The following is a 10,958-nucleotide window of genomic DNA, read 5'->3' on the forward strand; positions in this document are numbered from 1 at the left end:
TGTGAGAGCGTTTCAGTTGTGTGTGTGAGAGCGTTTCAGTAGTGTGTGTGAGAGCGTTTCAGTACTGTGTGTGAGAGCGTTTCAGTTGTGTGTGTGAGAGCGTTTCAGTTGTGTGTGAGAGAGCGTTTCAGTAATAATGTCCCTTACGGCACCTCATACAGAGCTGGGCTGTTCTTCAGACCTGCAGGTTGTTGTCGACCCGCAGCTCCTGAGAGCTGCAACGATCATGTTTTATGTAGCGCGCTGCTAAAGGTCGCTGTGGTTTAATTAAAGCTTAATCGCTGATCCCGGCGCTCTGAACCACAGAACAACCCAACGACACATCTGCCAGCAGCTGGTTTACAAATCAGTTATTAACCAATTAGCAGTGATTACTGATGGGGCCACAGGCTGCTAACAGTAACAACGATCAGCAGCACGATGGAGCCGTTTCTTTGGTACTTTCTGTTTATGCATAAACGATTTCTTTATGTGAAGAGTTTCTGGAAGTGTTTCACCAGGAAGAGCCGACCGACACTCCGTCAGTCTTCTGAAAGCCTCTGTTGGCTTTTTCACGTCTGAGTTGTTGAGTGAACGCCGCTGCAGGAGGACGTGCTTCAGGTCTCGACTCTTTTAGTGGCACAAACGTCTGTTTTCTGCGTCGCACGCCACGAAAACCCAAAACGCCCACATCTGACCCGAGCGACCTCCTGACAAGCCGCGTTGACGGGACGACGGCTCGCCTGTAAATGAGGTTTCTGTCAGACTGAAAGGTCAAGCGGGCACACTCCATCAGACGTGACAGCTGATAAAGACGCGGAGGTAAGACCGAGGAGTCTCCCGGCTCGTGGAGCTGTAATTGGCCTCGTCGCTTGGAGTGCTCGCACAGATGAAGCACAGCACTCGACACGCTTTCAACCTTTCGAAGTGACGGCCCGGCGGGACGGATTTCGTTTCAGGTGGTTGTGACACAGATTTACAACATGAAGTCTGACACGTTTAAAGACCAACACTCGGACGCTGTGTGTGCTGCGGTCTGGCTTCAGGGCCGAACCTGCCTGATGTGGCGTACTCACAGTGCGGGCTCTCCTTGCCGCCGGCTTTCAGCAGCAGCTTGGCGATGGGCGTGTTGTTGGTCATGATGGCGATGTCGAGCGGCGTCAGGCCCTGGCTGTTGGGAGTGTTCAGGTCCAGCTCCTCGGCCGAACACTGGTACAGAAGGATCTGCACGGCGTCCAGGTCCTGCTGCTCCACCGCCTCGAAGATGCAGTCGCTGCCCTGCATCGTCTGAAAGTGAGAACCAGCATTTTACCAGTCTGGACACGTGGTCACGTGACTTTATGACACAAACCAAAGGTGAAGATCATACAAACCTGGAGCCAAAACAAGCAAAACAACAGGAAGCTAAACAACAACCATCGAACGGCAGCGTTTCCTGATCCACAGTCGGAGCTTCCTGATGGTTCATGAGCCCACAGTGTCTGAAACACCGAGCTCTCTGGGCGCTCGCTTTACACCAATCATGTCATTAAGCAGCCGCCAGATGTTCCAGCAGCTGTTTGACATCTTTAAAGAACAGATAACATTTCTCAGTTTCCACGTGTCACGAGTTTAAAAAACGCCGCTGCTCGGATCATCTGTACGTCTCCCACCGCGCTGCTTCATCCCCCTCAGACCTCACGTGCAGCATCCTTTCAGGCGCCGCGGGGACATCACCGCGTGAAACGGACACGTATGACATGTGTGCACGATCATGTGGTTACCATGGGAACAGGCGTGCAGGAGTTTCGTCAGTGAGACGAGCCGTCCTCAGGATTCCTGATCTCTCCACGTTTGTGCCGAGACACTGTGTGTGTGTGACTGTGAGTCTGTCGGTGAGCTCAGGTCACATGACACTTTATTCAAAGAGGAAGCAGCTGAAAACGACCTTTTTGCTGACGTGGAGATGAGATGATTTGAGTCACTTTCACTCTTTAATCTGCTGATTCTGAGGCTGCGTCCACACGTACACGGGTATTTTTGAAAAAACGGAAAATCTCCGTTTTCATTTTCAAAAATAACCCCGTCCACACGTAAAGGCAGAAATGAAGGAAAATGCTGCTAGGAACATGCCAAAGCAACAGGTGGCGATATATTCTTAACCGTGTAGAAATGTTGGCCAATCAGAAGTCTAGAAGCCTCGGTGGGAAAAAGTAAACAAAGCTGGGGCATAGAAGCAGAACCGAGTCGTATGTGTGGAGGGACAGTAACTGTGTGTATATGTGAGCATTTAAACACTGCAGAGAGTAGAATTAACAGTAACAGTATTGTAGAAATTCATTTCACCGAAACAATAACGTGGCGCACAGTGTGACATCAAAAAAAGCGCACACCTTTGACGCTGAGTTTTCCTCGTCCACACGTAAATGCAAAACCAGAGTTTTCGAAAATATCCACCCTGGCAGGCGTTTTTAGAAATCTCCGTTTTCAGTGACCGAAAACGCCGTTTACGTGTGGACAGAAGGTGCAAACGCATTGAAAAATCTGCGTTTTCTAAAATACCCGGGTACGTGTGGACGTAGTCTGCTGACTCGCTCGAGCGTCGGCTCAGCGTCTCTGAAACGAGCCGCCTGTTCTCACTGAGCTCACAAACAGCGAGTGAAACCGTGGCGACCTGAGATCTGCCATCGGTGACAGGATTCAACCAGCAATGAAAAGTCTGGATTCTGACGAGCTGTCAAAAACTGACCAGCAGAAACTAAAATAGAGCAGTTATCATGTATTATTATCATACTTAGTCACACTGAACTGGATTATTTTGTTATTATTTTAATTTAATCTTTTGTAAACAGCAAAAGAAGAATTTTATTATTCAGGGAAAAATGTTTCTTTACTGACCAAACTTCAAACTTTACTTTAAATACTTCAGAATTTTACATACTTGTACTTTATACTTTGTACTCAACAGTAATCACACTTTATTTCATTATAAGACTGGTAGACATAAAAAATACTGTAATATAATGTAACATGAATGACTGTAACTAATGATTAATTAGTCCGTTCATTTATAAATGCACTGTAATTTAAAACAATCACGCCAGAATATTAAAACTTTACTTATTTATGGGTTTTATAGTTAAACATTCCTGTAATTATTATTATAAATATACTGTATTTGCCATATATTATAATCACATCGTCATATTACACTCATCATACTGCAGTGTAATTACACTACAGTATGTCAGTTACAATGTAACTGCAGTGAAATTACAGACCCAGCCTCATGCTCTCATGTTTAACTAAAGTTAAACTAATTCTTCATAAACTGTATTAAACTAATTTATTAACGTCACAATGTAATTATAAAAATGTAATAATAATATTTATATAAACAGAATATTTCACTGTATTTAATTACAAATAATGTAAATACAATATTTATAATTACACTATAATTATTTATTGCAACTCTGTACTAAGATGTTTATGTGTTTTTCATTTATTATCACTACACTTTATATTACACTAATTATACAATAGTTACACTAATGTATTGTAATTACACAGTAATCTATTTATAATTGTGGCATAACCAAAGTTGTATTCAGTGTATTTGCACTACGTTTCTCGATGTTTCAGTTTAACCTGAATGAGAGAGAGACCACATGTCAAACCCGAGTGTTGGAAACGACTTTTTGAATGTTTCCTCCTCACAGAGTAAAGAAGCAGCGAGGAGGAAGCTGATGAAACGGGAACAAAGTGTTTCTCTGCTCAGGCTGGAAACGGCTCCTCCTTCGCTTGTCTCTGTAGACGTGACGGCAGCGAGCGGAAACTTTTTGTTCTTTGTCAGGCTGACAGAGGGCGGAAGCGACCATCCACAGCGTGGCGGCTGCTTTCAGGTTTATCACAAAGCGTGTGAACAGAGAAACATCCTGCAGGCCGCTGCGTGGCTGTTATTGCTGAGGGCGGCGCCGCGCTGAGCTATGCCTCCTGAAACCACAAAGCCTTTAACAGAACACAGAGCCGGGTGGTGCAGGTGGAGCTGCAGACCATCAGACGCGACGTGGGCCCTGGTTCAAAGTTGGATCAGGCTTCTGGATTTAGAAACAGCTTTGAGGTTTTGAAGTGGCGACATCACCAGTGTCGGTTTGGGCTCACTTCAGTTCTGTTAGTGATGTTTCCACCTCTCTTTGACTGGATTCAGTCACCTGTGACTGGGTTTGGAGGTGTTTCCTGGACACTCGCCTGGTGGACCAGTCACAGTTTTTCAGTCCGTGTCGGTGTCTTTAGGATTAAGATCAATGGTTGTGGTTTTAAACTAGATCACGATCGTGAAACACTTGTTGTGTGGACTGAAAGTGTCTCATGTAGTCCTGGAGGTTTGCTTTCCTGCTGCCGAACGACTCTGAACAATCTGCAGCAGAGGTTCAACTTCTAAGAACTAAAGACAGTTTCAGGTGCAGCCCTTGCACAGCAGTTTGGGAACGAGCTTCCGTCATCCTGGATTCAGACGGTTTTGTTTGTTTCTACTTGTTACTCTGAACCTGGTGTTGTGTTTACACCAGAGATGGGTTTGAACTTGTTTGGTATGGTTTACTATCTCGACTGGTTCAGCTGATACTAATTTACAGCTCAGATTTGGGACGTCCTTGAGAACTCGCCACAGCTGTTCTGTGGACACTGGACTCCCATTGGATGGTTTTTGGACTTTGTTGGGGTTGGTTATTATCTTTGTTTTGGAGAACCTTACCCTGGTGTGTGTTTTGTGGATTTGTCTCCCTCCATCTGCTGCAGGTCTTTGTGAGTTTGGGCTCCTGCAGAATGAACACGGGGACCTTTGGATGGTGGAGATTTGGACTGTGAGCCTAAATGTGAGCAGAGTTCTGCAGATCGACTCGTACTCGCTGTGCTTGGAGGCTTTTGTTTCCTCCCCCGTCTGCCTCTTTGTTTCATGTCTGCTGCTGTGGCTGGTTTGTAAATGTCAGCAGGCTGGCAGAGAGAGTGCGCGTGCAACATGACATGTAACACTTGTCACACATGATGAGTCGCCGCAACCAAATGTTTCGCAGGGCAGCAGGAAGGCGGCGACGATGGCAGCAGACAGAGACGAGCCTGAGAAAAGATGGCGTGTTGCTACAAACCAAAGACGGCGTCCACAGTGTCCTCGAGTGAGGCACGTAACTCCACGTTCTCAGTTCACCGAACTCTGCAGCCGTGGAGTGACGAACAGTCTGTCTTTACGATGCTGGTCTGAGATCAGATGAAAGACGCGACAGTCGAGAGCAGAGGCTCTGACGACATCGCCGGTAACAGAATTAGCGAAGCGCGTTTCTCGATCCTTCTGTCAGAGACGGGGTTTCCCCCGTCAGGCCAGCCATCGCCACGGCAACATTAGCACAAGAAAAAAGCATCACATGAACATGTGGAGAGTTTATCACAGCTTCATGATCAGGATACAGGAGTTTTTTAAAGACTCGATCTGAGCGAATACCTGAACATCAGTGCCTGCACGCTCTCTGTGTTACTGTAGCGTAACAGCGCTGTGACACCTGTGCTACCTGTAATTCGGTGCTATGTAAATAAAACTGAACACATTAATGATGATTAAAACACCTTTATTCATGTTTTTGTGCCGTATGTTAGTGTTTTTATTCAGAAAACAGTTTCCAGCTGCTGAAATGTGACGCTTGTTTGCTGTGTGAGCGTAAAGCACGTCTGCAAACAGACTCAGCCATGCGGTGACAGGATAGTTTCACTGCTGACTTTCACACTCATCCCAAGACGTAAAGAGACTTCCTGTTTGCTGCATTGATGAAGACTGGATGAGTTTCTGCTAATTAGGACACAAATTAAAGCTGGAGGCTGACTAAGAGGACGCATTAGTCAGTGCGCCCCAGGGTGGCTGTAGCTACAATGTAGCTGCCATCACCAGTGTGTGAATGTGTGGATGACTGTGTAAAGCACTATACAAATACAGGCCATTTACCATTTACCATTAGCTTAAATGGATTTTTGAGCGATGAACTGTCAGAGTAACATCGGCCTCGTGCGGCTCTTTGTGTTCAAACCCCGCAGGATTCATGTCCAGCGTCTGTGCTGCAGTTAAAACAAACCTGCCGTGTTAACTAAGTAAAGTGATGCAGTGACCGAGGCGCGCCTGAACTCACCGAGGCTTTACGGAGCCGATCCGTCTTGCCAAAGAAGTAGGCATCTTCGAAGGAGGAGGTGCTTCCTCGCAGCTTCTCCGACAGGTTCCTGTAGAGGCGCTTGGCGGCATTGGGGGAGGCCGGCCCGCCGGGGCACTTCCTGGTCTGGGACAACTGTAGGTTCTGCATCTGCTGCGTCATAACACCCGGGAGGCGTCTGCTGGGATGGAAATGCAAAGATCGACGTTAGCTGTTGGGATAAAGCATCGGATACAGACAAACAGGGATCACATGTGTCATCAAATGTTAATTACAGCTTTGGCATCCTCATAGAACCAGAGTTATGCTGAGCAACCACTGCTTACTCTGGACCCGTTACCATCACAGTCGCTGGAGGATCCTTTACATCAGTAATGCTGACAGACTAGATCCTAAAGCAGCTGCCAAAACCACCAATCAGAACCTCTGAGGACGTCCACAGTTTTACAGCACGCGGCAAAAGTCGAGGCAATAAACATGTCTGTGAAGGTTCTCAGTCATCCAGGTCATCGTAGTCAAAGGAGCTTGCAAAGAAAAGCGTCTGGACTTCTTTAAGTTACTTGAAGACGTTTCACCTCTCATCCGAGAAGCTTCTTCAGTTCTAAGGTCAAATGGTGGAGAGTCCCAGATATAAACCTAGTGGGAGTTTCCCTCCACAGAGGGACAAAAGGACCCCCTGATGATCCTCTAATCACATGAGCCAAGGTGGGAAACTGGGCGTGGGTCCCAATCAGCCAGAGTTTCGGGTGTGTTCATTGTGAAACCTGGCCCCACCTTATCATGCGAAGTCCTGAGGTCAGATGGCCCAGGATGTGAGTGGGTGTTAAGGCGTCTGGGAAGGATCTCAAAACTGGATTATAGATGGCAGAGAGTTGGTGTCGTAAACCCCGCCTCTGTTCAAAGATGGTCGCTCACAGTGGACATAGATGCTTCTTTCACTCCTCTTTCAAACCATCTGTCCTCTCTGTCCAAAATGTGAACATTGGCATCCTCAAAGAGTGTCCTTTATCCTTAAGATGCAGATGGACTGCTGAGTCTTGTCCTGTGGAGGTGGCTCTTCTGTGTTGTGCCATGCGCTTGTGAAGTGGCTGTTTGGTCTCTCCAATGTAGAGGTCTGAGCATTCCTCGCTGCACTGTACAGCATACACCACATTGTTAAGTCTGTGTTTTGGCGTTTTGTCTTTCGGGTGAACCAGTTCACTGCGCACATTAACGCTGTGGATAAAAACATCAAGTTCACCAGGGAAGACACAAAGGACGACTGTTTGCCTTTCCTGGACTGCGCTGTGCACATTGAAGAGAACGGCAACCTCAACATTGAAGTTTACCGGAAGCCCACACACACGGACCAGTACCTCCTCTTTGACTCCCATCACCCTCTGGAACACAAACTTGGAGTAATCAGGACCCTACACCACCGGGCAGAACATGTTCCCTCTAAGCCTGAAGGGAAAAAGAAGGAACACACACATGTAAAGGAAGCACTCAAAACGTGCGGCTATCCTAAATGGGCGTTCTCAAAGTCAGCAAAGAGGCACAGAAAAGAAGATCAGACACCAGCGAGGGAGGATAAGAAGGACAGACGCAACAACATTGTCATCCCCTATGTAGCCGGTGTATCAGAGACACTCAGGAGAGTTTTCTCCAAGCATGACATCCCGGTGTATTTCAGACCCAGCAACACACTCAGACAGAAACTGGTTCACCCGAAAGACAAAACGCCAAAACACAAACTTAACAATGTGGTGTATGCTGTACAGTGCAGCGAGGAATGCTCAGACCTCTACATTGGAGAGACCAAACAGCCACTTCACAAGCGCATGGCACAACACAGAAGAGCCACCTCCACAGGACAAGACTCAGCAGTCCATCTGCATCTTAAGGATAAAGGACACTCTTTGAGGATGCCAATGTTCACATTTTGGACAGAGAGGACAGATGGTTTGAAAGAGGAGTGAAAGAAGCATCTATGTCCACTGTGAGCGACCATCTTTGAACAGAGGCGGGGTTTACGACACCAACTCTCTGCCATCTATAATCCAGTTTTGAGATCCTTCCCAGACGCCTTAACGCCCACTCACATCCTGGGCCATCTGACCTCAGGACTTCGCATGATAAGGTGGGGCCAGGTTTCACAATGAACACACCCGAAACTCTGGCTGATTGGGACCCACACCCAGTTTCACACCTTGGCTCAGGTGATTAGAGGATCATCAGGGGGTCCTTTTGTCCCTCTGTGGGGGGAAACTCCCACTAGGTTTATATCTGGGACTCTCCACCATTTGACCTTAGAACTGAAGAAGCTTCTCGGATGAGAGGTGAAACGTCTTCAAGCAACTCAAAGAAGTCCAGACGCTTTTCTTTGCAAGCTCCTTTGAGGCAATAAACACGTTTGTTTATCTCAGGTGAAAATAATCCACAGACTCTTCCATTAAGTCTCAAACATGATTCAATTCATTAAAATAACTGTCTGTTACTCGAATCTCCATCTTTGACCAGAAAACTGTCAAATTATATTTCCCACAAATGAGCCAGGAGGAGCTGGTGTGAGCTTGTCGTGGAGCTGGTCAGGAAGCATAAAGAGTCAAACTTGATTAAAGATAATGAATATTCAGCCTTTATAAAAGGCTGCAGCATGTATAAAGTTTCAACCTGTCAGTGGTCCTGCTCTGCTTGAAACCCCTTCAGCCGTCGCATTGTCAAAAAAATCCATTCAGTTTTTGATCAGGCAGCTAAACGGCTTCCCGTCGCCTCCGGCCCTCGCTCGCTCTCCGCATTACGCCGGGATAAGTTCAACATGTCACTGAAACGAGGAGACTGTCAAACGGCTCCTGCAGGGAACTAAAGAAGAAAAAGCTGCTCTCGCTGCTCAGCCTGAATGGAAAAGAGAAGCACGTTGAGTCCTGTCAGGATTGAGCAGCAGGCTCCGCTCAGGCCCAGAAACTCGGCGTTTACCTGTTTGTGCTTTTGCCTTTTTTTCTTTTGCATCACTTTGCTCTCTGCACGCAAAACAACAACAACATTTTTTAAACAGGAAACATTCAGAGCTGCTTTAACTCACAGATTCAACACAGTACTGGAAACATTCCTTTTGGTCCATGGTTACATGACATCATCGCGACATCAGCTGCAGATTTGTCAGCTGCATCCATGAGGACAGTCCCGTTCCTCCACCTCCCAGAGCTGTTGGACCCGTGACTGTGGAGGCCGTCTGAGGGCAGTGGACTCGTCTCCATAAAGCAGAGATGAGCTCCTGCTGGAGACACTGTGGTCGACGGACCTGGTCAGCAGCAACCGCTGACACGGGCAGGATGGACCCGTGCCACCAATGTCCACCAGCCGACGCTCATCGGACCAGGAAGTGTTTCTCCACCTTCCGGTGTCCGGGTTTGTGAGTCTGTGTGAATCGTAGGCTCAGCTTCCTGTTCTCACCGACAGGAGTGACCTCTGACCGTGCTGCTGCTCCCTGGAACTTTTCTTTGTAGACTCAGAGGTGGTTGGTGGGAAAATCCCAGTTGTGCTGTGTTCAGAGTCCCTGATTCAGAGACTGATGCTGCCTTGTGATTGGCTGATTATTGTTTGAGCAGGTGTACCTAATGAAGTGGCTGGATAGTAAATGATGTAAAAGATGAAGCAGAAAGTAACACCCCCACTCAGCCCATGTGCATGAGTCTGACAGAGCTGCATGATGTGACGCCTCCAGCTGCTCCAGATGTTTGCTGTAACACTTTTCCAGTCGTTATCATCATAATGATTCTGTGACGTCAGCTCGCTCTGTCCGCCGTTTGATGCATATTTAAGCTCAGCGTCGCCTCGTCACAAGCTTTTCTCTTATTACTGCCTGACTCTTCTTCTTCACACCTGCAGCGAGGCGCCCCCGGCTGGTACCCAATGAAAGCTGCCGCTTTGCCCAACCATCGTGGCCTCAGTCCAGTAAGACCTCGCTGAGCCGCCACGCTGTGGCTGATTGGCTCACTTACTCCGCACCGTGTGTGTCACAATCATCACATCAGAGGGAAAATGGGCTTCGGCGGCTCTGTGTCTGAAACCAGAGCTTAATTTGCTCGCAGGATGGCGAGGACGGTCGTTTAGAATAGCAGGTAATCAGTCCGCTAATGAATTCGCCATAAAAACCTGCTGTTAGCAAAATGACTCATGATTTAATCCTGCAGCCTCGAACACAAAGGAAGGGAGACTGGATTAAAAAATACATCTCATTTTCAAACCTCTAAAACATGAAGAGCTGAACGCTAAACATGTGGGGAAAGCAGAGGCAAACATCACGTATTTAACACGATTCAGTGTGGCGGCATTTAGAGCAACAACTTTCATCAGGATGTGGGAAGCACAGAAATCATTCAGGAGCAGATGATACAAACAAGCGCCCATCCTAACAAACCCAGTGTCACCATGCTCTCCTGTGGACAGCTCGGTCTGGTACCATTTCTCACTAAAGCAGACTCACACATTTACAGCCCGTTCTGGTCTCCCCCTTCGTACCCCCTGTAGGGGGGAGACTCACTTTAGTTATGTATTACTAACAGAGCGAGTGACAGCGTAGTGTGACATGGAGCTGCTTCAACACCAGGAGAAGAAACAAACCTCCTTTGGGGTTAAGAATGGATGTGCAGCTGAATTAGCTGCTTACAGTAAGTAATGTGCTGAAAGCAGCTGTTCAAAAAACAGGACACAATGAGCATTGGAGCGTTTTAAACCCCACACAGGATTTCTGTGGATACAATTCAATTCAATCTATTTATACAGCGCAAAGTCACAACCACAGTCGCCTCACGGTGCTTTATATTGTAA

General features: G+C 47.2%; 1 protein-coding gene across 1 annotated transcript in view; it reads right to left on the bottom strand.

Annotated features, from left to right (window-relative positions):
* Window positions 1–10,958, bottom strand: part of ankfn1a (ankyrin repeat and fibronectin type III domain containing 1a) — a 108,321-nt gene that overhangs the window by 55,564 nt on the left and 41,799 nt on the right. The window contains exons 8-9 of the mRNA XM_026177781.1: window positions 6,132–6,330; window positions 1,056–1,266 (exon numbers count right to left, since the gene is read on the bottom strand). Of these exons, the coding sequence (XP_026033566.1) occupies window positions 1,056–1,266; window positions 6,132–6,330 (410 nt within the window). The remainder of the gene's footprint in view (window positions 1–1,055; window positions 1,267–6,131; window positions 6,331–10,958) is intronic.

Source organism: Astatotilapia calliptera, chromosome 8 (assembly GCF_900246225.1).
Source record: "Astatotilapia calliptera chromosome 8, fAstCal1.2, whole genome shotgun sequence".
Lineage (NCBI taxonomy): Eukaryota > Metazoa > Chordata > Actinopteri > Cichliformes > Cichlidae > Astatotilapia > Astatotilapia calliptera.